This window comes from Phyllostomus hastatus, unplaced genomic scaffold (assembly GCF_019186645.2).
Source record: "Phyllostomus hastatus isolate PE091 unplaced genomic scaffold, TTU_PhHast_1.1 phas_scaffold_129, whole genome shotgun sequence".
Classification (NCBI taxonomy): Eukaryota; Metazoa; Chordata; class Mammalia; order Chiroptera; family Phyllostomidae; genus Phyllostomus; species Phyllostomus hastatus.
Window position 1 is genome coordinate 8,597,243 of NW_025334009.1, and position 25,070 is coordinate 8,622,312.

Below are 25,070 nucleotides of genomic sequence, written 5' to 3' on the forward strand. Positions count from 1 at the left end.
TCCAGAGAGGAAGGGGCCCACCTGCGCACCTGGCCGCGGGCGCTGCCTGGCCCTGCCGCGTCAGCCCTGGGACGCACTGCTGGACCAGACGTGCGAGGCGAGACCGACAAAAGCTCATTGAAGAACACGAAGGAGAGCGGGGGACCTGGGAAGAAAAAGGGCTTGCTGAGCAAATGTCACAGGCGTAGCCCTTACAACAGAGTGACTGACGAATTCGACCACGTCCAAATAAAGATTCTGTGGGCAACGTTAAGTAATAGAAGATAATTCCAGTGACTTCCCATGAGGGACTGACACAGGAGCAGTTCCTGTAAGGCAGCAAGAAAGACAGCACCCTCCACAGAAAAACGAGCAGACCACTGGAGGAGAGAAAACCCCCAAAGCTAACACGCATACAAAGATACTCGAAATCATTAGAGATACGGAGAAATACGTAGGATAACAGGAAGGGATCACCTTACGCCTGTTAGTTCGGAAAGAAATGAGGAAGCTGGGTGGCACCGAGTGCCAGAGGGCCCACGGGGACGGGCAACATCATGCGCAGCCGTCTGAAGAGCCAGGGTACTTACTGTTTGGGGCTGAGTGAGCCACCCCCACCCATATGTTGAAGGCCTGACTTCCCCCCCGCCCCTTAGAGTGGGGCTGTATTTGGAGACAGGCTCTTTAAAAGGCAGTCAAGGTAAGTTGAGGTCCGGTGGGTGGGCCCGAGCCCAGTGTGACCGCTGCTCCTGTAAGAAGAGTCTGAGACAGGCACGGAGAGATGCCCGTGGCAAAGTGTGGAGAAGGCGGCCGGGCGCCTGCGAGCCACGCAGAGAGGCCTCAGAAGGAACCGGCCCTGCCGACACTGTGGTCTCTGACTTCCAGCCTCCAGGACTGTGCGGAAATACATTTCTGTGTTTCCGTCCACCCAGTCTGCCATCCTTTGGGATGGCGGCTCCAGGTGACGGATGCGGCTACCTCCCCAAACGGAGTGTGTGCACGCCTCCTGATGTGGAGACTTTGCCCCTGGGGTTACATCCCTGGGGCATTCTGCACAGGTCCCTGAGGGGTCACGTATGAAGGCAGGTGTTTGCTGAAGCGTCATTTGTGTTGGGGGGAAGCTCCCGTGTGCCCCTCACGGACAGTCGGCCCAGCGCACCATGCAGCAGGAGGAAATAGCAGGTTTAGAGGTGACCCAGTGGAGTGGGTGGAGCTTCTCAATGTAGAACTGAGTGGGGAATGACATTCGTGTGATTAGAAATAAATGCGCACAAAATGGTAAAAGATGTTGTAAGAGCACTCGTCTATTTAAAGAGATACGTGTTCAATGCATTTGAACGGTTGCCTACCGGGGGCCGGGAGTGTGGGAGTTAGCTATGGAGGTAATAAGGAATTAAAAATAATAATAAAAGAGGGTCAGCGGTCCAGCTCCTGAGGTCCCGGGAGAACCAGGCGCCTGCTTTGCCCCTGGAGAGCCTGCCCTGGGTGTGCCCAGGCCTGGCTGGACTTGATGAGGCTGGGAGGGCCTGCTGTTGGGGGGCCCTACTCTCCCATGCTGCCAGAGTGTCTGTCCCTCCAGGGCTTCAGCAGCGGGCTGGTGGGGTGGGAACCGTAGCCAAGGCGGGGAGGGGGGGAGCTGTAATGTCCAGGGAGGGTTTCTGGAGCCCATGAGGCCACAGGGTGGGGAGAGCAGAGAGGAGGGGACTCCAGAGCGGAGAGCAGGTGGGTGCGAGCTCGCCTCGGTCACGGGGGACTCTCTCGTTCCAAGACACAGGCTGTCCGGCCAGCAGTTTCCCGGCGGAGACATTTTCCCACGTGAGGCCCTGAGCTGACGGCTCTCACAGCTGCAGGGGGACAGAGGCGCAGGCCTTCCTCCCTCCCCAGAAATGGCCTGCTCTGGCCCCGGAACCAGGAGTGTGAGCCTGGGGAGCGGAAGCCGGTGGAGGTGGGTTTTCGGGAGGGGACAGGGGAGCAGGACTACAGCTGCCCTGAGGGGTTGGTCCAGGCGTATTTTCCGAGGCCCCAGGGATCGGAGCAGGGGCCAGGGACACAGGGGCAGCTTTTGGGTGGACGTTCCCACAGGGCTGTTCGTCAAGACCCGGGAGGCGGCTGGCCCTCTGCCCCGAAGGTGTGCAAACGGAGCTCGGACGTGCGGGGCTGGGCCCTCGGAACACGCTGTCCCCATCTCGAAGACATCGTCTCGTCCTGGATGCTGCTGTCCGTGGGGACATCTGCCTGTCTTGCCAAGGGCCCCCTGTGTGTCCACCCCACGGGGCGGGCCCAACGCCAGTCCCAGGAAGCAGCCCGTGCCAGCTCCCGTTTGAAGAGTAAATATTAGTCTTTTCAAGAGCTGCCTGTTCCCTATCACTCGGCACTGAGGACACTGAGCAGGGGCGGGGGCGGGGGGGGGGTGGGCGGGGGACCCCTTGGTCCCCACACCCAGACCCAGATGGAGGCTGTGGGCCCAGGTCACTGCTGCCATGTCCAGGCAGGCAGTCACCCAAGCTCTGGAGTCCCTTCCCGGGGAACATTCGGACACCCCGAGCCCCCAGCCCCTAGTGTGTGTTGCAGCTCTGCTGCGGGCTGTACAGGCAGCTGCTGCAGGGGCAGGGACCGCACGTTTCGAGCTGGCCCTGCTGGTCTCTGGGTCCCAGCGTCGACCTACGTGGTTCGAAATCCCCTGATTCCCAGGGAGGGGGAACGACCTTCCCCAGCTCCACTGTCCCCCCTTTGGGGAAGCCTCCTGTGCCCACCCCCTTCATCTGGCCCCTTATCCTGCTTGCCTGCTCCTGTGACATCCCACTGGTTATCTGACTCCTGCATGGCAGGGCCATCTCCATGAGGGCAGGGCCCCCCTACCTGGGTTGCTGCTGTGTCCTCAGTGCCTGGGACCCGGCCCACGGTTAAGTGCCCGGTAACTTTCTGCTGAATGGATGTAATGATGGGAATACTTGGAAAGTATCAAACGGATGTAATTCTCTTTCCCTAGCCCTTGAAATTGTCTTTCTCGGAAGCCACTCCACCATGATGGCCCTGGGGAAGGGCGGGGCGGGCGAATGCCATCTTGGGCAGAGGAAGGCAGGCCACCGCTAGCTGATGGGTGGTGGGAAAAAGAAGGGGACGGCCATTGCAGGCCTGTGTCCTGGTCTCACCCTCTGGGATGAAGTCCTGAGGGGAAACACTGAAAGCTGAAAACAGAGGGGTGTGTGTCCCACTCTGTGTTCGGAAGCCTGTGTCCCTTCGGCGGCCCTGTCGGATAAACGGGGTGGAGGCACCCATTTGATGGTAAGAAGGGCTGACCGGGCACCCCCGAGCCTCCCTGAGCTCCCAGAAGCCTGGGAGGCACCCAGGGGCCCTGTGTGCTCCACAGGGCACGGGGAAGGTGGCTGAGGTGGAGCCAGTGGGCCCGTCATGGCCCTGCTAGGGCCAGCGGGAGGTGAGCTGGCCACAGAGGCCACGGCAAGGGCAGCTGGCGCGCGGGACTGGGTGGAGGCGTGGCAAGACTGGACGGGCCTGAGGGGCCAGCGTGAGCCAGCGTGGGGTTGGGGCAGTCAGGGCGGGCCCTGAGGCCCTCAGCCACCAGGACGGGCTCTGAGTGCCCCGGCCGCAGACTCCAGCCGTGGGCCAGCGAGTGTCCATGGAAATTCTGGGGCGAAGGGCAGCCCCAGGACCTTTGTGTGAGGCCCCTTTTCTCTGCCACCCAGAAGCCACCCGTGTTGGACCCTCCGCCTTGTGTCCTATCGACCTGCCTTGGCCAGTTCCTACGGGAGTGACCGGACAGCCCCTCGCCCCAGCTGCACCGCACAGTCTGCCCCGGAGCTCCTCTGGGGCCCCGCAGCGGGACGCCCGGAGGAGCTGGCCTGCCGCTCACACACACGCCAGGCCCCGGCGGAGGAAGCGCTGGCGTGGGCAGACCTTAAGCCATGGATGGTGGAAGCCAGCGATTAAGGTGCTCCTGCCCCTCGGGAGGACGATTCTGGGATGCATTCTGCCCTCAGCTCGGATGGTCCCAGTGGAAATGAGGTCCCCTGGCCACAGCAAAATCAACGCTCCTTGATTTTGGCCATCCCCACTGTCCTGTTCCCCATCCGTGTTTGCTGGTCAAGGGCCCTTGACTCGGGCTCCGCTTTCTGGGGACTCAGGTTACCAGGCCACCTGAGCCTCTGGGCTAGAAACCGTCTGCGGGGGTCAGCACCCCTCTCTGGCCCCCTCTGCAGCCCCCGGTGTTGCATGGGCCGGAAGACCAAAGCCTGCCTTTCCCAGACACCCTTGCTGCTGGGGATCTGGGCACAGCACTGGCTCAGCCAGATCCTTCAGGAGAGGGGTGAGAGGCACAGAGAGGTGGGGGCCCTCCTTCTTGCAGCGTGGCTGGTGGCCGGCGGGTGGGACCTGGCACACACAGGTTTTTGCAGCAGTGGACACCGTGCTCCTTCCACGTCCCTGTCACCAGCTCAGTGGATGTGCCACTGGGACGCTGACACAAACTCCCCGCCCGGTGACGGCTGGGGGGTTGAGACCACGAAGTGCAGACGTGCGCCCTGCCTCCCTCTCCCCCAGATCCTCCCACACTCAGGTCCCGACTCGACACTTCCTTCTGCACGGAGTCCCTAGTGTGTCCTCTCTCCCGCGCTGACCCATGGCGGGTGCGGCGCCCTCCCCTCTGCCACGCACCACACCGCCAGGCTCCGGGGGAAGGGATCGGAAAGGCCACCCAGTTACCCAAAAAGGCACCCGAGAAAAGACCGGGGGTCCGACTGCTGGTCGCCTACTCAACAGCTTTCTTCCGCAGCAGATGGGCTTCCCTTCTGGAAGCTGGGTCCGATCTTGCTGGGGGACGTGCCCACGTCCCGGCCCTGGCCCCTGAAGAGAGTGTACAGAAGGTGGCCCCTGGGATACAGCCTGTCCTCCCGATAAAAGGAGACACACAGGAAACGTTCTCCTCCCAGCCAGGGGATGGGATTCCGTGAGAACATGATGCTTGGGGCGGGGGGCAGCGACGGCCACCTTGAAGTCACAAGGTGACAAGTCTGTGGACAAGAACCAACATACGGAAGAGCGCAGAGTGGACACACGGAAAACGCCTGGGTCTCTGGGGACGTCATTGAGCTGCTGAGTTAACCCTGGAGCTGCCTGCTTTTGGTAGGCGTCGCCCCCGAGGGCCCCTGTCCCTCTGAGCCTCGTGGAGGCCAGTTCTGAGCGCTTCCGAGCCCTCTGCGGGCCCACGTGCTGGGGCTCGGGGGCTGGGCCCTGTGCAGCTGAGCAAGGGAGGCCTTGGGTGTGAAAGTTAGGGAGGTGGCCCACACTCGGCCATCAGGATAAATTGTGTTAAGAAAATCAAATCAAATGCAAAAATACACAATTAACAAAGTATGCAGATTTTTAAAATAAAGAGACTCAAGACTCAGTGTTCCCACCTGGGTCTACTCTACTTGTGTGTCCACACAGGCAGGGCACACCCAGGGACTCCCCCTGGTGATGGTCCGCCTCCTGAAGCAAGGGCTCTGGGGTTCTGGGGACTGGGGTCAAGGCCAGGGGCCACCAACGACTTGCTGGGGATCCAAGCAAGCCCCTTCCCTTCTCTCTGGACCTGGGTTACCCCGTCCCGCACGGGGTGGGGGGGGGTTTGGGGGCGTGGCCAGGGTGGCCCGTCCTCCTCATCCCCACGGCCTTCTGAGGTTCCTGCCCCTGGTCCTGGGAGGCTGCGTTTCCAGGGCCGCTGACTCCTGGCTATTAATATCTCGGCCATCCCTGGCCCGATTGGGGCGCTTAATGACTGCCAGCTGTGGCTCCGGCCCTCTCCCCCGGGGGAGATAAGAGCAGTTCCTGTTCCCACATGGGGGGGTGGCGGGGAGGGAGGCAGGGTCATTGCTCATTCAAACAGGCTCTGGGTGAGTGGTGGGAATGGAGGGGCCGACACTTGACCGTCCTCATCGCACCCTGGCCCATCACACTAGATGGCGGTGCCTGGGGATGGACGCCCTGTGCACCCCTCCCCCACAGGGCTGCTTGGTCTCCCCACCTGGGGCCTTTCTCAGCTGCCAGGGGAGCCTGCCCCAAGCCCGCCCGCATCCTCTTGGCCTCATGGGAGACACCTCCACTGGGTTCCTGCTGCAAAGGGCCCCCGGCACCTGCTTACCTGGATTCAGGTGCCCCTGGTACCCGTAAGCTCCCTTGGGACCCAGAGGCCACCCCAATGTCGCCTCACCTGGACGCTGCTCCCAGGACACTGTGCTGGCAGACTGGAGGCACCCTGCCCCTGGGCAGCCCCTGCCCTGGGGTGGCGGGAGCCGTCCGCGTGTCGGCCCCTGCCACCAAGGCGATGGTGGCCCTCTGCGCCGGGATGCTGCAGGAGGGCTCCTTGGCGTTGTCTTCCCAGGAAGTGACCACCTGAGTTAACTGGTCTTTGCCTTTAAGAACTGGGGTCAGGGCTTGGCCAAGGGCGAGGGCCTAGACCGTGACCAACCACAGAGACCTGGCTCTACCTGGGGCCCAGCCAGGTCTGGGCCAGGGATCACTCTGTGCCACTGTGGTCAGGGGCCTGGGCCTGAAGCCCAGCTCTGAGTGTCCTTAATCCCGGGGGCCACCAGTCCTGTGGCCTCACCACCTCCCTCCTCTTCCGTCTTACTCTGAAATGGAGTGGAGGAGAGTGTTTGGGGCCCTGAGGCCAACCTTGGTGAAGCCCTTCAGGTACCCACCAGGTGGCGATAGAGATGAGCTGGTCTTGCCCTGCGAGGCAGCTGGTGCTGGGGGGAAGAGGGGGTGCAGGTGAAATTCATTTTGTGGTCACCCCACTCCCCCCACTGACTTCACAGGCAGCTGGGATAGCTGTCTGGGCCTCTGCTGGCCCGTGGTGGTGTTTCAGCGTCTCCCTATTCCTGAATGCCCACTCCTGGACGGTTCACGCCTGCTACCTCTCGGGGTGGGGCCCCACCCGTGCCCCATTGTTTGCCCCTGTCTTGGGTTTCTCTGTGTTTCGTTCACTTTCCACCTTCCTGGCTGATAACTCTGCTCCTCTTCCCAGGGCTCTCTCCTCACCCTAAAGCCCTGACTCACTAAGGTGGGATTTCAAGCCCTGGATAGGTTGGGTCTAGCTTAGTCTGGGGGCCCCTCTGAATCTTTACAGCCCTCCGGCAGCCCGAGCAATTCCTGATCTGGAAGGCGGGGTGCTGCCTGCCCTTCCCTCTGCGGATACTTTGCTTCTGGGCCCTGTTGGCTGCTCCCATTTCTCCCCTTCCTCTCCCTGTCATCTACCAGCCTGAGCTCACCCCTCAGTTCTCTGACCTTCTCAGCATGACCTCCATCTCCTGTGTGCCTTTGGCCCCGAGATGCCTGGAGTTCCCCTCCAGCTGCTGTGTTTCCCAGGAGCCCAGAGAGGACAGAGCAAGTGGCAGAGGGCTCTGGGCAGCCTCCTCCTCATCGGCCAAGCAAGCCTTAGCCAGGAGCTAGGCTAAGCCATCCAGCCCTTCCCCTACTGTGCAGGTGGAAAGGCTGAGGTTCAGAGAGCGGCGGGGACCTACTCGTTGTCTTTGAGAAAGTCTGACACGGAGTGAGGACCAAAAGACGAGGGCTAGGTCTTCCGGACCTCACTGAGCAGCAGGGGGAGGGTGGGCAAGGTTTCTGGAGCCGGTTCAGGGGTCCCTGAGTGGGGAGGGGCAGAAGAGAAACCAGAGAGGCTGAGCGACATGCCCCAGCTGGGCGAGGGGAGCGTGGACTCACCGCCAGTTCCCCATCTCCCATCCCTCGTGCCTTGGACCAGGAGGGAGGCGAGACTCGAGACTCGCAGGGAAGAGTGGAACGAACTCCCGGTGTCCCAAATGCCCTAGCTCTCCCCCACTAGCCCCTCACTGGTTGGCCTAGCAGGGGGAGGGGAGGGAGGGGGCTGCGAGTTCTCTCTCCAGCAGGCCAGGCAGTGACCCCCCAAGTCAAAGCCAGGGCGCTGCCTCCTTCTCTGTCCTACAGCTGACGACGTGCACAGGGCAGGCATGGAGAGTGGTTCTACGTGGAGAGGGGTTGTCACCCCTGGACACGCAGGACCTTGGATTACATAGGCCTGGGGCCGCCCCTGCTCAGGGTTCATGGGCACTGTTATCCTGGCGAACCCTGGCTCGGGCCTCCGCAGGGCGCTGGGCTGCAGCCCAAGGCTTCGAAGGAGCCTTGCAGCCAGCCCGTTCCGGCCTCTTGTCACCAGCCTGTCGTCCCTCTCCTGCTCCTGCAGCAAGACGACCTCCTTGCAAGTGTGCAGGATGTGGAAGCCAAGGAGGTTGGCTTGGGCAATGGCTTTGGGGACACCTCTTGCTGGCTGACGTCATCTACTTGTCCCTCCTGCCTCTCTGCCTACCCCTTTCTGTTAACGGTGTTGTCTCTGCTCACTCATTCGGGTGACATTTGTTCTGTCCTCTTCCTCTCGGCTGAACCCTGGCAATGGCGACATGGTCCCCTCACAGCCCGAGGGCTCCTTGTCGGTAGGAATGACCGCGGCCTGTGACATGCTCACACGTGACCGTTTCTGGGACCTTGGGCAGGTCTGCTGGCTGTTTTGTACAGACCGAAGAATAGCCCTGTCTCTCGTCGGCAGGATTTAGGTGGGGGGACACAATGGGGACCTGGTGTAACTTTTTCACACCCAGAAGAAAGAAGCTACCCCTCAGTGAGATGTCAGGTGGAGACCCTTAGGACTCTGCCTTCTCACCTGGAATGTATTCCCGTCCAAAGCCAGAGGGGTGGCTTCAGTGCACCCCTCCTGTGAAGGGGGGGAGATGGTCACAAGTGGGAAGCCAGTCCCCATCGTAGGCCACACCGGAACATCAACCACCAGGCAAACCAAGCCAATCCGACACAATGTTTATTGCTGTGCAAGCATGGGTCTTCTGGCTGGGCTGTGGGCAGGAAGCCTTGACCTCAGGGTGCAGGGCAGACACACGGTGCCGTGACCCCCAGGTGCTTGGCTGTATGGTGCATGGCCCACAGGACTCCCCGGCCACACTGCAGGGAGGGTCGGTGGGAATGGGGCTGCAGGGCCAGGGGTAGTGACAACCAGCGGTGATACAAATAACCAAGAGGACCCAGCGTGTTACAAGATATAAAAACAGCAGTAAAAAGTCTGTGTGCTCACTTGCCCATCAGCCAGGGTTGAGTGCGAATCCTGCTGTGAGACAAGACCAGGTACTGCTCTCTGGGAGACTCCGGTTCCTGATCTGTGGAGGAGGGGTAGCAGTTCCCGCCCTGCTGGGCTGGCGGGGCACCGCAGGGCCTGCGAGTGCGCATCTCTGAGCCTAGCTCCCACAGTGGGCACCATGGGTGGGAAGCCAAGCGCATGGGTGGCTTTGGTGGCAGTCTCCTCGAATTGTTCCAAACTTCCTGGGACCACTCCACTTCAGTAGGGACTCTGAAGGGAGCTGTGCTCCCCAAACTAGAACTCCTTTTCACAAGCATTGGCCTCAGGCAGCAGCAGGAGCCGGAGCGGTGGGCAGCTAGGAAGACACTGCGGAGGGGACCGTGTCTTCAGAGAGATGCCCCAACGGCAATGCTCAACCCGAAGGGACTTGACAGCAAGGTTGGGACTCGGGGCACTGCTGAGGTGGTGGTGCTGCGACACGTTTCCAGGGCCAGACCTTCGTCAATCGTATTATTTGGGGGTGGGTGGTTGCCTTCCTCAATAGGTCATGAGAGGGGGTGGAGTTCCTTAAGAGTATGCAAATTTCTTGCCGTTGATTGGCAGAGAGGGCTTTTGTGGGAGGAGTCTGATGGCTGCGCTCCACCCCACGTCTCTCAGGGCTCTTGCTCACTTAGTGGCTCCAGGTCTAAGCACCGTAGTCTCCCGACGCAGGCGCAAGAGCAGCATTCTCCAGGGGCTTCTGGACAGTGACCTGGGAGCCAGGGCAGCCTCTGAGCCCAGGGCTGGGACTGGCTTTGCCCCGGTAGGCCTCTGTCCCCAGGGTGCCGCCCCGGGTGGGTAGGTGCGGGCGGGCGGGGCCTCCCTGGGCCCCCGGGAGCCTGGCAGTCAGACTAGGGAGTCCTCCGCCTGGAAGCTGGAGCAGCGGCGCGCGCTGGGGCTGACGCGGGTCAGCAAGGAGACTTGGGTGCTGCACGTGGCCCCGCTGCCGCCTCCTGGGGGGTACTGGTATTTGGGGCCCCAGCCCAAGATGCCCTGTAAGTTCCAGCGCCGCCACTTCCGCCGAAGCTCTGCCTGCACCTGGGAGAAAGGAGGGTGGTCACACCTACAAAGGCTTTTCCACTGCTGATTGGGCTGTTCTCCAGTTAGCGGTCCAGTCACGTGCTCTTGGGGAGTCTACACTGAGAGACCTGGATGCTCCCTTGGCTGGGAGCAGAGTTAGGATACTAGGGGCCAGGGTCAAATCAAGGCCTTGGAGCGTGGGGGGTGGGGGAGGCAGAGAAGATCGCAGAATGAGACATGCTGCCTGGGGGTGGCTGCACCCCCATTCTCCTGACCCTGCCCTCCAGGAGCTCACTGAGCTCATCCAAGCGGGCTTCTGGGCTTTGTAACCAGGGCTGCGCGGGCACTCGGCCTTCACTGGGTGGCCCCATTGGTCCCCACTCCCTCTGCACACAGCAGCCACTGAACGGGCACTTCTCGGACTCCCAGGGGACGCCAGTCTGCTGGGGGGTGGGGTGGGGGTCAGTCAAAATGCAGATTCCAAGTCAGCAGGCCTGGCGTGGGCCAAGAAACCGACATCCTTAACTAGGTCTCAGATACCACCACTGACTTCCTCCTCCGAGGACCACACGGGGAGCACCAAGGTCGCACCGATCCTCACTCTGCTCATATCCCATCAGCCTCTGGGCCCCGGGGTCTTGGAGGGGCTTACCTCACCATTGAGGAAGCAGTAGAGGACAGCCACCACGAAACCCTGATGAGGAAAGGGGTGGGGGAGTTGAGGCAGACACACCGCAGGAGCCCCCCACCTCTGGCCCCAGCCCCCGGTTCCCCTGGGTAAGCACAGGGCTACCGAGTCCACAGCAGGTGCTGCATCAATACTCATTCCAGTCCAGTGACTGCGATCCCGCGGCCGGAGGCCAAGGCCCCAGGCTGAATTCCCTTAAAGCCCCTAGAAGAGCGCAGCCTTCAGCCAACAATCCGTACCTGGAAAGACCCCACGACGAGCTCGAAGACCAGTTTCACTTCCGACTTGAAGTTGTCGGGGAAGAAGGCGAACATGGTGTAGTGCACTCCGAACAGGGGGATCAGCAGGAGGGTGGACTTGGCCAGCCTCCTGGGGGTGGGGGTGGGGGGGGCAGACAGTGGGTTGGCGTGTCCGCACACGTGGACACGATAGGGCCTGGTGCGGGGGCGGCTGAAGCACGGAACATGGGGACAACGACCAGGATGTGTGGGGACGAACTTTTGGCCCCGGTGACGAGTGCGTCCGCAGCTGGCCCCGTTGCGCATCTGCAGAGCCCACGCCCTCATGCCGCCCAGCCTTCCCCGCCCGGAGGGAAGCACAAGGGGGAAGGAAAGCCCTCTACTCTCAGCCTTCTGGGAGGGAGAGCATAAAGGGGCCAGGGCTGAACTTGGAGGATGATGCATAGTCGTGGTGTTTCCGGCTCTGTGGCGGCCAACGGGGAGATGTTCTCAGGCCACATGTGCTCCCGCTCCCCCTTGCCTGGTCTCGGTTTCCCCATGCTCTATGCGGTCTCGTTACAGAAAGGGGACCCACTGCAAACTCTGAAGTGCCCTGGGCACTGTCAGGCACGATGAATCCAGAAGTGACCAAGTCTCTACGGGAGGGGCCTGATGAGTGGGAGGGGCCTGGTGAGTGGGAGGGGCCCAACGAGTGGGCAGGGCCTGGTGAGTGGGAGGGGCCTCTGTGCTTCCGTCTCCTGCCTTGGCAGTCAGTCCCGGGAAGCTCCGGCGGAGGTCCCACAGAAAACTGGGGCAGGGAAACTGGCCTTGCTTGCCTCTCTCATCCCTTCCTCGACCTGGTTCTCAGCCGTGCCAAGATCCGGAGTACCGCCCACCCCTCCTTGGCTGCAAACCTATCGCACGCGCCGAGGCTGGCAGATGGAAGTTTTCTTTAAATTGAAGCCTTTGGGGGAGGTGGAGAGTGGGAGCTGACAGCCCCTCCTCGGGAAGCTCCGTCTCCCCTCCCCCCGCCCCACCTACCAACAGCTGTTCAGTTGCCATCTCACTCACGTGGACCTGGCAATGACCGGCTCTCTCTGCCTCAAGATTCAAGCCCTTTTGAGCAGTTGAATGTGGAAGGGGAAAAACAAGGCCCCACGGGCCAAGGAGAGGACGAGAGGACACAGGCCCGAGGTGCTACCCATCTCTTGGCACACTGCACACCTCTGCAGGGCCTTCCCTGCGGAGACTGGGAGAAAAGCCCGCCTACACGCCCAGCGGGAGGGAATGCCATCACTCCAGGAGCGCCAGTCTTAGTCTCCTCGGAGAGGTCACGGGATCCCAGAATAGCATCCTAACTCCGGAAACGCCTGGCATTTTAGCCAGGCACCTTAAAACCACGGTGCCGACTCCCCCAAGAGAACCCAAGCCAAGAAGAACATTCTAGAATCCCAGGACTAGAAGGTCCTTGTGGGATTCCCCGGCTTGTCTTGTCTGTGCCGCACTGGTGACCTGTTCCCATCTGTGGGCGTGCAGACTCCTGCTCACCGCCCTCAGCTCTTCTAGTTTCTTTTGTTCTGTCCCCAACCCCATTGTTCTCGTGAGAACCTGCCTGTTTCTCCAGTCCTCCCAAGCACGGGGAAGAACCCTCACACCTTTCTAAGCCCGGAGCATGACCGCTGTCCCATGGACCCTGTGTTCCCTCCCGTCCCTGTCATGTGACATACTCCCAAACCCTTGAGTGGAGGGAGTGCGTGTCAGCTTCCTTCCCTGTAAGATAAGGACGATTTGGGGGGACTGTGGGGATGAAATGAGAGGACGATGGATGGATGGAAACCCAAGCACATGCCTAGCATGTGAGCTGCAGGTGCTGTTACTCTTCCTGGGGACTGCTGAGCCCTGAATACGGCTGTCGTGTTGATGGGCTGGGGGCTTCCCCAGGGCATTCATCCCTTGCATTTATTGTCCCTTTTCTGTGCCAGGCGCATGCCAGGGCCTGGGCACACAGTGTGAACAAGACACGGGTTATCTACTGTTTTCTCAAGCTCCCTGGCTTGGCCGCAGGTTCACACCTGGATCAGATCACACACTAGGAAAGGTGACTGCAGGAGAGGCAGACACGGGACTCGTGTGGGGCTGCTGGAGGGGACGCTCGAGGACTGGCCAGGCCATGGGGCGGCGGTGGGCAAGGGCACGCGGGACGATTTGAGGACCAGGGACGGGGGTACCGGGACAGCCAGGGCCACTGGGGGCACACTCACGAGTAGGGGCTTTTTTCACTCTTCCTCACGTCTGGGGGCTGCAGTTTCTGCACCAGGATTCGGATGATGAGAACAAACATGATGAAGTTCACCTGGTGGGTGGGGAGGCGCAAGGTTGAGCAGCGAGAGAGGGAAGGCCAGGGTGTCCAGCCCCCTGGGCTGATGGCCTGCTTTGTCCCCTAGGCCCCTGCCACCCCTCCATTTTCACTGTCCTCTAGTTTTTCCCCTCTGGGCGAGTCATCTGGGAACTCTACTTCCCATCCCTGAGGCCAGGGCCTCCAGGGCCTCCCAGGCCAGCTTCTCCACTCAAGAGGAAGAACTGGGGGCGGGGAACGGACGGGGACGCTCCCGCATTAGGCATTGGGAAGTCTAGATTTTAGTTCTGACCTAGACGTGAATTCCCTGCGCACAACCTGACGACCCAATCCGGGCCTCAGTTTCCCCATCTCTGAGTGCTGGGAGGAGGCCTTACCAAGATGGATGTGAGGATGGGTGCCTTTAGGATCCACCACAGCAGCGAGGAGTCGATGGTGTCCCAGCATCTGGGCAGAGGCGGGAGGGGAGGAGGAGAGAGGCGGTCCTCAGCTGCAGAGACAGTCGGCGGCTCTCCCCGTTGTCCCCTGCTCTGCCCCTAGCCCCTTTAGAAGCCTTGGGCCCCGACTCTGTTGCTCCCAAGTCCCTCTTAGCCCACGCAGGGGGTCAGCCCCAAGCGATGGCAGCCAGGAGGAGGGGGCAGGGTGACAGCTCACCCATAATCCTCAAAATGGATCTTGGTGATGGTCCACGCCATGATGAATATGCTGGGCACCCCTGTGAGGGCCAAGGGAGCGAGAAAGAGGAGAGGGCATGGGAGGCAGGGAGAGGGCGTGGGGGAGGGATTAGGGAGGAAGAAGCAGAGAGGGAGGGAGAGAGCACAGGGTGGATTACCAGGGTGGCCCGTGGGGTTGCGTAGGTTGTTCCCTGTGCCCCACGGAGGGGCTGAATCTGTTGCCCGAGGGGCTGTGCCCACCTAAGGGGAGAGTCTGTTTCTAATTTTGGCAGAGGCACTCCATAGACCGGCAGTGGTTCTGTGTATTTCAAGGGCTGTAGGGGAAGTGGAAAGATATGCATAGAACCTGCCGGTCCCACAGTTCAGTCCCGAGGGTGCCTGCCCTGGGTCTTTAATCACCACCCCCCCTCTACACACACATTTGGGGAATGTTAATTGCCCCTTGGCTAGAGCATTGCAGGCCTGACCTACAGCCCACCAAGACCTAAGACTGCGGGCTGGGCTGGCACCTGCCCCCTAGTGAGCCCCCGCCCCGGGCCTTGCTCCCTCTGTCCCCAGCCTGGCGGCCCTCCCCAGTACCATACCCCAGCCGATGAGTATGTACCCCCAGAAGTACTTCCGCTCGGAGAAGAAGGAGACTGCGAGCAGGGTGTACAGGTAGAGGCCCTCTACCAGCAGCCAGAAGTAGTTGGCCATGACACAGTACTGGAACAAGACCACGACCGCCTTACAGCCCACCTGCTGGGGAGGGGACAGATTGCTAGCAGGGGTCCTCGCCTGCCCACGTCTCTGTCTGGGGCGACAGAGCTCCAGCTGCTGTAGAGCCAACTTAATCTTTGTTATTTTTGCTCGTTATCCCTTCAAAAATGCACGCAGTGCTTTTCCAATGATCCCTAATTTGAGATCATATGATGCGTTGGAAAAAGCTTGTGGTTTTCACGATCCATCTATCAATTTACCATCTTCTTATTTATGTAATTGCCCGCCCACCTAAGCACCCAACCATCCATCTTCCTCCCTATTTATCTATTTATTCACCCGCTCACCCACTAGACGTCCGCTGCCAGCTCACCCATGTATGTATCCACATGCCGTCTGTCATCCACTCATCTTCCCGCCCCTCCCCTCCGCCCATCCACACACTCACCTGTCTGTCTCCCCATTCACCTACCTATCCACCTCTAGGTAGGTGAATAGGTGTCTAGTAGGTACTGGACATCTACTACCGATTCACACACCTCACCCTCTGCCTATCCATCCATCCACCTGTCTACCCACCCACCCCTCTGCCCATCATCTAGCCAGTGTTTCTTCCTTCATCCATCTAGCCTTCCGCCTACTTAGCCATCCACACACTGTTTACTCAGCCATCCCTCTTCCTACCCCCCCATCCACTTGACCCACCCCCACCCCCCCACCCACTCATTCACCTTGCTTGCATTCGCAAGAGTGTGAATGAAGGTGTGGGGGTGTGGGTGTGGGTGTGGGCTGTGGAGTGGGTCCACATGCAAGTGTTGAGGAGGAATGGGAACCGAGAAGAGGGAAGTGGGGAGGAAGGAGAAAAGAGGGAAGAATGGACAAGGGAGGGCTGGCCGTTCCTCCTGGGGGCCAGAGGGGCTGGTGAAAGAATGAGTCCTGCAGGTGGGCGGGGGCAGTGGAGGAGTTATGGGCGACCCCGGAGTAGGGTGATGGGGGAATCCGGGTTGATTAGAAGGTCTTCTGCGCTCTCCTAGGAACAGTTTCCCCTTTCGGATCAAGCCCAGACACCTGCGAGCCAGAGCTTAAAGCTACCTCCTCTGGGAAGCCCTCTAGCACTCCCAGAACATGGGTCCCACCCTTCCTTCCTGTGCCCTTGGCTTTGAGACATCCTCGGAGAGCAGGCTGCCTTCCTCTCCCCATGGCTGGGAAGCCCTCCTTCAGGCCTCACGCCAGTCCTTCCTGCGACGGGCGTGCCTGCTTCTCCCAGCCTCCCACACTTGCTTTGCAACAATAACTCGGCTTTTGAACAGGACGGTTCTGTGCGCTTCTCCCAGCCTTCGAAAAGCTTCATGGAACTGGGAAGCCAGCCTCGCAATGACCCCTGACAAGCCTGCTGGAGGCTGCACACGGCTCCCCGGGCTCTGCGCTGACCCTGCGTGTGTCCGGATCCTCTGAGGAGCTCTGGGCACGGCCGGCGTGGCTCCCCTGGGCTTTCCCTTCCTCTTTGTGCCTGAGACTGCGCCATCATGGGTGAACTCTCTGGGGGGAAGGCGCTGCTGACCCCGGAAACTAGGCCCTGCCCCTGCGGTACCCCCGGCCGTTCAGGAGTGAGTGGGAGCTGGGGCTGGTCTCCAGCTCCATCCTGGCTGGGGGACACTCAGGGAGGGGGCCCTGAGCTCAGAATCACCTGGAGACAGACCCCTCAGTGACAGCAGTGAATTCTTAGACGCTGTCTTGGTTTCCGTTCTCAAAGATGCCCCTGCGCTTACTGACAGTGGGGGAGACCAGAGGAGGAGGGCTGTGCGCCTGAACTGGCTCCACAAGGCGAGGGGGTGGGGGGGAAGGGTGGCATGGTGAGCAGAGCCTGGGCGTGCAGGTGGCAGAGGGCAGAGTTGAAAGCACGCTTGGAAGTCCTTGCCCAGATGGGGAAACTGAGGCAAGGAGTTCCTAAGGTCACACGGGGAGCTAGCAACCGAGCTGGGATGGGGACTGCGGGCTCCAGTTATGAAGTGCCCCGTTTCCCGCCAGCATGGGATGTTTCTCCCCGGCAGGGGCAGGTCAGCGAACCCCCAGGCGGCTGAGCACCCTCTCCTGTTGTGGGGAGTGGAGTGGGATTCCAGGAGCTGCCAGGTGGGGTTGTGGGGGTAGGGGCTGGCCATCCTTGGAGAGAGAAAGAGGAAGAAGGAAAGAGAGAGAGGAAGAAGGAGGGGGAGGAGGAGAATCCTTTTCAGTGAGAGGAGGTGAAGGGGAGACGGGGCACCTGGCAGGTCCTCACCGGGGCCACAGGGCAGCTGTCCGAGTGGCCGCTGTCGAAGAGGGTCAGGTCCTTGACGAGGACGGAGACGGCCCTCAGGATGAAGGACAGGAAGAGGTGCAGGTGGATGTAGTTCCGCGTGCAGTGGAGCTTCCTGGGTGGGGCGGGCAGAGTGGGGAGGCTGAAGGGGCCCAGACGCCACCCCCGACCCCACCAACCAACACTGTCCAGTCCTCGGTGCAGGGGTAGGGCGGAGGGAGCATGTGGCTCTGAGTGCTGACCCTGCCCCAGAGGTCTCCCCTCCCTGACCACCGTGTGTAGCTGGGCCTCCGGGTGCCTCAGTCCAGCGCACAGGCCCCACCCTTTGGTACCCTGTGCCGGGGTGCAAGGCCGTCCTGTGGGGGACAGGGTACACTGAGCCTAGCCTCGTCCCTAGGCGGGGCTGGCCAGGCAGGGCGGCCAGGGCAGGCCCATGTGCTGCCTGGGGGACGACAGAGGAGGGGCCGGGCATGCCTGGGCCGGGCTGGGCTCAGGCGCCGAGTGACCTGGCTGGGTTTGCTCTGAGGCTTGTTGCCGGGGCCGGATCTCACCTGAACAGGCTCAAGATGGCGGTGGCGATGAGCAGGGTGGCGAGGGACAGGCTGTGGCCGATGGTGTAGCCGGTCTTTATGGAGCTGTAGAACAGCTGCTGCTGTTGGAGGAAGCGAGGTGAGGATCTTGGGGGGCGTGGGGCGTGAACTCACCTAGGGGCCTTGGCAGAGGAGGAGGCCGATGCCCAGGGCTCCCAAGGGCAGCGGAGCTGCTCCCTTGAGGACCCGGACCCCCTGACTCCCCAGGTTCCGCAGAGGGGACAGGACTGCCTCCCAGGGTGGGGGCTGAATTCAACCCCTCTCTCTCCTCCTTCACAGGAAAAGTCACTGAGGCAAAGAGCAAACCCCTCACGGGGTCCACCTATCCACGCACGCTGCAGCCACATGTCCGGCACCCCCAGTGCCCGGCAGCCTGGGGAACCGGGACCGCTCGCCCTTTAGACCCCCACGTGGGGACACACAGGGATGGGGGAGGGGAAGAAGACACTGCAGGGGGGGGACACATCACACTGGGGGTCTCGGGGGCTGGGTCAGCAGGATGAGGGGCAGTCGGCCTTTCAGGGGAGGTAGGGCAAGCTGGTCCCGAAGGCTTCTCACCAGCGCTCTCCTGACGTCCTCCCCAGGGCGACACGTGCAGAGTAATGGTCACAGTGCCACCCCCACCCCAAGAGAGGCAAGAAGTTAAGAGGGATGCAGGAGACTGAGATCCTGCCTGCTCTGAGGATCCCCGAGGAGAGTCCTCCCTCTTGGGGAGGAGTGGAAGCCCTGTCTGGGAAGGTGTCTGCGGGTGAGACAGATGTCACTGCAGACAGACAGACACACACCCGAGTGTTCCCGCAGCACGGCAGCCGGGGCTCCTAGCGGAGGACTCCAATCCACTGCAGCCTCCCCATCACCATGCCCGCCCGGCTCCTGGCCCCTCGTCCCGACCTGCTCTGGGGCAGACCCCTGTCCTGGGACTGAGACTGGCCATGCTGTCCCTGTCCCCGACTGACTGTTGGGCATCCGAGACTGGTTCCTTCCGGGACCTGCCCCTCGGGTTCCCCGCTGCACGTGACCGGGAAGACGGTGCCTGCCTGCCTGCCTTGTCACAGCCAGGGCTGGAGCCAGGTTCCCGCCAGGCAATGGGGTGGCCTGGCCAGGGGAGGAGGCTCAGCTCTTGCTGGTATGAGCCACCCTCAGAAAAAGACGCTCACATCAGGGGCAGCCAGGGGGTGCGTCCCCAGAAATTCAGGCCTGGAGTGGGAGAGGGCACGAGGAGGGAAGACCCCAGAAATCCTGGCTTCCACACAGATGGCGCCCCGCCCCCAACCTTGGCAGGAGAGAGCGGAAGGAGCCCGCAGGCGGGCCGAGGCACTCTGCTGGGCGCTGGGGTGCACTGCGGCCCACCTCGTCCAAACTCCACTCCTTGTCGTCCAAGGCACAGACCACGTCGTAGGGGCCGGGCTCCAGGTGTGCCCAGCCCTCGTCGGTGCAGCTGCGGCTCACGTTGCGGCCTGTGGAGGGCAGGGGCGGAGAGGGGCCGGGTTGAGGCCCGCAGCAGGGCGGGTCCATGGGGTAGGCATGGGGCCCGGCTGCCTCCAACCTCCGCCCGACTCCCACCGACCTCTGCTATGTCAGACCGACTCCAGCTGCCCCAACCTAGACCTCCAGGACCCCCCACAGGGGAACCCAGGGCCGGTAGGAGCCCCTCTGGGATTCCAGGGCACCCGCTAACACAGGCGACAGTCAGAGCAGCCAGTCCTGGGCTCTGCCATACCCCCTGTCGTGCCTGAGCCTGTCCCTACGTGCAACATAAACTCTGATCCTTGTGACTGAACACCCAGATCCTTGGCTATCTGAGTGATCCCTGACCCTTGTCACGGGGCCACGGGGGCAGGTTGGTGTGGCAGATGGTTTCTTTGTCCTGCGGGTCCAGGCAGCAGCCCTCTGGCTGGGGCAGCTGGGGGGTGGGGCGCCAGGCTTGCCCCCTCGTCTGGGGTTGGCCTGCCTGGACCTCTGGGCCTGGGTCTCCTCCCACACGCGGAGGGGCTCAGCGGTGCTTCTGGAGGGGCCAAAGGTGAGGCTGGGGGTGGGTGGGGGTAGAGAGACGCCCCATAACGCCACTTGTCTGTAATCCTCCTAAATGGAGAGGCGGGGGGCTCCCGGCAGGGGAGCCTGGCCAGGCAAAAAGGCGAGTGCGAGGGCCGCAGCACTGCGGGATCTTGGGTTCACACAGACTGCTGCGTGTTCTATGCAAAGTAGCCATCCTAAAAAAGGTCCCTTCAAATGTCTGCAGGTAAAGCCATCACAGATTAAAGGCATGCAGACCACACAGTCAAGGCCTCGGCCCCCAGGAACATTCTGGTGACTTCATGAGCGATCCCTCGCCCGGACCCCACCCCCCACCCCCCACCCCCCACCCCCACCCCCAGGTATATGTCCCCAGCCTAGGTAAATGACTTCTTTCTAACCCTCCACACTCTTTACCTTCCACAAGGTTCCTTCAGCTTTCACTGGAGAACCAGGTCCCTTCCAACCCCTCCAGGGAGGACGTGTCTTCCCCAGTCCTCGTGCCTAGGAGCTGGGGTTGGCCTCAGCCCTCCCCGGCGCGTCCCTTGCTCACCCGCTTCCCTCCTTGGAGTTTAAGGTCAGATGCTTGCACCTTGTCCTCTCATCGCCCAGGAAAATGTACCCTATTTCCTTCACATGTTCAGCCCCTAACCCTGTCTGCTATTCCTCTCCATCCCTGTGGGAGACTGGGGCCGCCAGCTGTAACTGTGCAGGCTGGTCACGGCTGGGGGGCCCCTGGTGATGGAGGAGGGGCTGGCTGGTAACTGCAGGTGCAGCTGGCCACTAGGCGGGTTCTGGAGAGAGGGTGACTCAGCCCGAGGAAGGGCTACCTTTTGCTTCTCTGAACAAAGACTCCGTGAGGGGGCCCCCCGCCTCCGCCCCCGCTGGCTGGGGTTAGTCAGAGGGTGGGCCGCAGGCCAGGTTCTCAAGTGAAGGAGCTGCCTTGGAGATTTCAGCGGGGCCAGAAGGAAGAGCCCCAGGAGGAATGCAATTAGCGGAGTGGCAGGAAGGAACGCAATCAGCAGGCACTTCCTGGGATCCAAGAGAAGGCTGGTTGCCAGGCTCTGCTCATGGGAGCGCTGTGAGCCGGCCCCGGAAACTCATCTCCTACCTGCCCACGTGCTTGGCCCCCCTGGGGGAGCGCTGGGCTAGGGGGGTGCCACCCTGGAATAGGGTGCGCCTGGGACTGCTCCCAGATTCCTCAGGGAGGGCATCAGGGCACGGTCTATCCTTCACTGCTGAGGTTACCACACTGGGGGGGGGGCAAGCTGACCTGCCTCCCCAAAATACACTTGACCTACCTCCTATGACTGCTTTACAAACAGGGAAACTGAGGCCCTGAGAGAGGAAAAGGTCATCTGGAGGGAGAGATGCCCAGGAGTCTTTCTGCCCGCCCTCTGAGTCCTTTTCCAAGTTCAGCTCCTCCCTAAGTGCTTCCCTCCATCCCCCCGCCCCACCCTGGTGCTGGTTCCCTCCCCATGCTGCCCCCAACGGGATCTTTGCGTGGTGGCTCTTTCTCCTGACTCCAGGGCTCTGGTGCCCGTCCCCGAACACCTGCCTTACATTGCACCCCACCCCGAGAGCCCCTCCCAGTGCTGCTGACCACTTAGGACGTGTGTGTCTGTGTCCTTGCCCAATGTCTCTCCAGCTGGGATGCTAGCCGCCGGTGGGCGGGCAGTGGGGCTGTTCGACGCCCCTCGCTGTCCCGTGCTTGTCTAGCCCAGTGTCCGTCACTTAGCATGTGACAGTGTGTCAATGAAAGGATGGCAGACCGTATTATGTTGTAAGCCTCTTTGATTACTTCTTCAAGAGGCCCCCCCATTTCTTTTCTGCCTATATACGAGCATTCATTTCAGCAGAGGTAGGTAAGCAAGGCCATGCGGTGGACCCATGGAGCCGAAGAGGCCCTCGGCTCCAGGCAGCGAAAGACTGAGTCAGGAGCGGGCCGAGACAACGGGAACACAGGGCCATAATTTAATCAAGTCCCTGTCAATCAATCAGTCATTAATTGCCAAGCAAACATTTAGTGAGCCCCTCCCATGTGGTTATCTTTATGTACATAGTTAATCAAATTCCATGAATCCTTCAAAGGCCTGATGCCAGAGCATCCTCTTCCAGGAAGTCCCCCCGGATTGCTCTGGTCCTTTTGACAAGTTCCCTTTCCTTCTTAACCCTACTCCAGTTGGTGCCTTTTGTTCTACCCAGCTCCTTCACTCCAACCCAGGGCTCTTACCTTGAAGGGGGGAGTCATAGCTGAAGGGGCAGGCCAAGACGGCCACCTGGCCCCGAGGGGTGGCCGGCCAGCAGGTGATGTTGTCCCACATCTTGCTGCAGCCTAGGGGGCGGGGGAGGGAAAGGCAGGGGGTGCATGGGTCAGCATGGCCACCAGGTGCCTCCAGCCTCTCTTCCTCCTCCTCCAGGCTCCCACCTCCAGGAGCCTGTGGTCGAGGGGAAGGCACAGCCCCGCCGGGCTGTACAAGCCTGTCCTGACAAGGAGTGGAGAGAAGGCATGACTACACTCCATGCTTCTCAGTGAGGGACAGAGCGCCCCCTGGGGGTGTTTTGAACAGTAGTTGAAGCGGGGGGGATTCCTATTTTGCAGATTGCTGTCTCACTCCTGGATTTGATGGGCAGAACCCAGGGCCGGCAGGGCCCCTGCACAGCGAGGAAATGCAGAGCTTCTGCGAGGCTTTCAAATGAGCGCTGGGGCGTTCGTGTTGGTGACATCCTTTGGCAATGACCACAACCTGGACTCTTACTCCATTTCACACGCAAACCCACGGCACTTCAGGCACGTTTAACGCACACTGTTTTCCCGGCACGCAACCGCTGAGTGGAGGGAGGGAAGACTGAGCGCTGGCGCGCGGGTCAGCGCTTTGGAAGATCGCGTTCCCTGCAGCGAGGCCGCCTGAGCCAGCGACGCAGCCGCTGACGGCAGCCCACAGCTACGGCTCGCCCGTTCCCCGAACCTGCATTTATGGGCACAACCTTCAGACCGTGCCTTCTTATCTTTCAGTGCGATCGGGCCCGGATATGTAGATAGTATCTTCTTATACATGACTTTCCCTTTGATCTTTCTTCGAACATTGTTTTTTTTTTTTTTTTCAAAAGTGCTCATGTGTGCCCTGAATTTCATTTTGTAATGGTAAAGGAGGCATCGGAAATTATAGTTTATAAAACGGAGCTTTGTTGACGATGGGGTGCTGGATATTCTGGGGGTCAGCTGGTTCTTGAGGGGTCTCCATACAGCTCCCGAAGCAATATGGTGCCCTCAGTGGGGCCCAAGTGGGGACTGTGGTGGGGGTGGGGTGGTGGTCGGTCGGGGTTGAGTTCGGAGAAAACCCTGCTCACAGGCTGGGTTCTCCATCACATTCTATCAGCCCGAGGACCTGGCTGGCGAGGGAATCGGGGTCTTTAGGAGCCTGCTTTCATCGGCAGATGCAAATGCCGTGGTTTTGCCTGCTCAGGGTCTGGCTGCCTCTCGGGGACTAGGAGGACTCCTCTGGACCCCTCCCCCGAGGGAGGTTTAATTGTCTCCTTGCAACCCTGCCAGTCCCACGGATTTGCTCAGGAAACCCAACCCTTGAGCCAAAGTCAACGCAGGCTGGGCCAAGCCCAGCCCAGCCCAAGTCCGAAGGTTCACCAGTTCCCAAGCAGGGGGCCTGGGAAGAAAAGGTGGAAGGAAGTCCCCACTTGAGGAAGAGCCTCGGAACTCCGAGCGCCCGAGTGGGCCGGCAGCGGGGCGGGGCACCGTCCAGGCCCGCGGGAGCCCCGTGGTACCTACTATGGAGGGCTGAGAACACCTGGATCCCCGGGGCCGGCCGAGAGCACTGCGGCTTTCCTTAGGGATCCCAGAACTGCTGCCCCGCCCTGTCCTGAGGCCACTGTCACCTCACTGGCTCCCAGCTCCTCCTTTATTCCTGTGCCAGGCTCTCTGGAGGCCACGTAGGGGACATTCAGGCCAGTCAATCCTGCTGGCTGTTCAAGCCCATTAATAACAGCAGCTGACACTTCCGTAGCCTTTGGAAGTGGGAGGCGCCGTTCCACCCTCTTTCCATGAGCCGCTGAGTTAACCCTCCCAGTTTACAGATGAGCTATTGAGGCAGAGGGCAACTGGGTGTGTAACCCTGGGGCGTGTGGTGTCGCCCGTTCACGTGCTTCATGTCCAGCAAACCTCTCACGTTCCTGTTCTGAACCGCTCGCTGCTGATTCCCTGGGAGTTTTTATCTGACAGCGCTGGGCACACCCTGTTTTGCAGGCTGGCTGCTGGGTCAGGCTCCTCCCCACACTTTGGCTCTCTGGGGCTCCAGGTGCGGGAATACATTTGGAGCTGGGTGCCTGGCCCGGAGCTCGGTTTCACCAGAGGCAGCACAGAGAACAGGGACACCAGGACCTGTCCTTGGGGAGGTCACGCTTGGCCTCAAGGAGTCTCAGCCCCAGCAGGTTGGGCTGTGAGCTGTGCAGGACACAGACCAGTGGGCAGGGCGGGGAGCCAGGGAAGAGAGGCCGGTGGGGGCACGTGGCCCGGGAAGCTTCCTGCAGGAGGCAGCAGGGTCTGGAGGCAGAGGAGAGGGCGACACACACAACTCTCAGGCACAAGGGCTGGGCACCTGGAGGGCCTGTTGTCCTGGGCTGGGCCCTGGGAGTACTTTCTGTGTGTCCACCTCACGGAGAGCCCGCAGGTCCCACCGTACGTGTCCCCGGGCCCATTGAGACACAGGGCCCAGGCTGGCTGTGTGTACCCACTGGGGGCCGCCGCCGAAACGGGAAAGAAAGCCCAACCTGGGGCCTGGGGTGGGGGATGGCGAGGCAGAGTGGGGACCCATGCTGGGTCACGCACAGACCTGTGTGCACAGAGGGGGACACGCTGACTGACCGGCACCCCCAGGCACCCAGAGCCACAGACGCACATGCAAACACCCTAATAGGCATGCTTCCACGGATTCGAAAAGACGAGACACACGTAAACGCAGGCACAGAGAGACACACAACTCACAGACACACACGCACAGACATGACGGCATACCACAGATATTCACAATGACACACACACACACACACCCAAAACACGGAGACACGGCATACCAGACTGTGTCCAGGCCACACAGACACACACAAAGACACCCAGAGTCAGACGTGGAGCTACGGACCCCAGAGGCGCAGCCGCAGAACCGGACAGACTCGGGCCAGGAGCACGCACCGGAATGTGCCGGAACACGCACGGAGCCCCACAAGGTCGTGGGCGGGCTCACCGCCCGCTGACCCATATCTGCCCTCCTCTGGATCCCAGGCCGGCTGCCTGGTGACAGGGTGCTTGTTGGCACCTGACAGGCACCCTGTGCCAGCCATGACCTCATCAGGATCACGAGGGCGGCTTGCCTTCGGG

At 61.2% G+C, this 25,070-nt stretch overlaps 1 protein-coding gene across 7 annotated transcripts in view; it reads right to left on the reverse strand.

Annotated features, from left to right (window-relative positions):
- Positions 1-8,803: 8,803 nt before the first annotated feature.
- Positions 8,804-25,070, reverse strand: part of VIPR1 (vasoactive intestinal peptide receptor 1) — a 28,820-nt gene continuing 12,553 nt past the window's right edge. Inside the window, exons 3-14 of one of the 7 annotated variants that reach the window (XM_045857198.1) lie at positions 21,918-22,019; positions 19,022-19,128; positions 17,633-17,730; positions 17,049-17,196; positions 14,674-14,827; positions 14,070-14,130; positions 13,793-13,862; positions 13,321-13,412; positions 11,081-11,210; positions 10,806-10,847; positions 10,449-10,596; positions 8,804-10,171 (exon numbers count right to left, since the gene is read on the reverse strand). In XM_045857198.1, coding sequence (XP_045713154.1) covers positions 9,780-10,171; positions 10,449-10,596; positions 10,806-10,847; positions 11,081-11,210; positions 13,321-13,412; positions 13,793-13,862; positions 14,070-14,130; positions 14,674-14,827; positions 17,049-17,196; positions 17,633-17,730; positions 19,022-19,128; positions 21,918-22,019 — 1,544 coding nt within the window. In that variant the 3' untranslated portion in view covers positions 8,804-9,779. Of the gene's footprint in view, positions 10,172-10,448; positions 10,597-10,805; positions 10,848-11,080; positions 11,211-13,320; positions 13,413-13,792; positions 13,863-14,069; positions 14,131-14,673; positions 14,831-17,048; positions 17,197-17,632; positions 17,734-19,021; positions 19,129-21,917; positions 22,020-25,070 lie in introns of all 7 variants that reach the window. The other 6 variants (XM_045857200.1, XM_045857197.1, XM_045857196.1 and 3 more) reach the window with 6 other exon arrangements.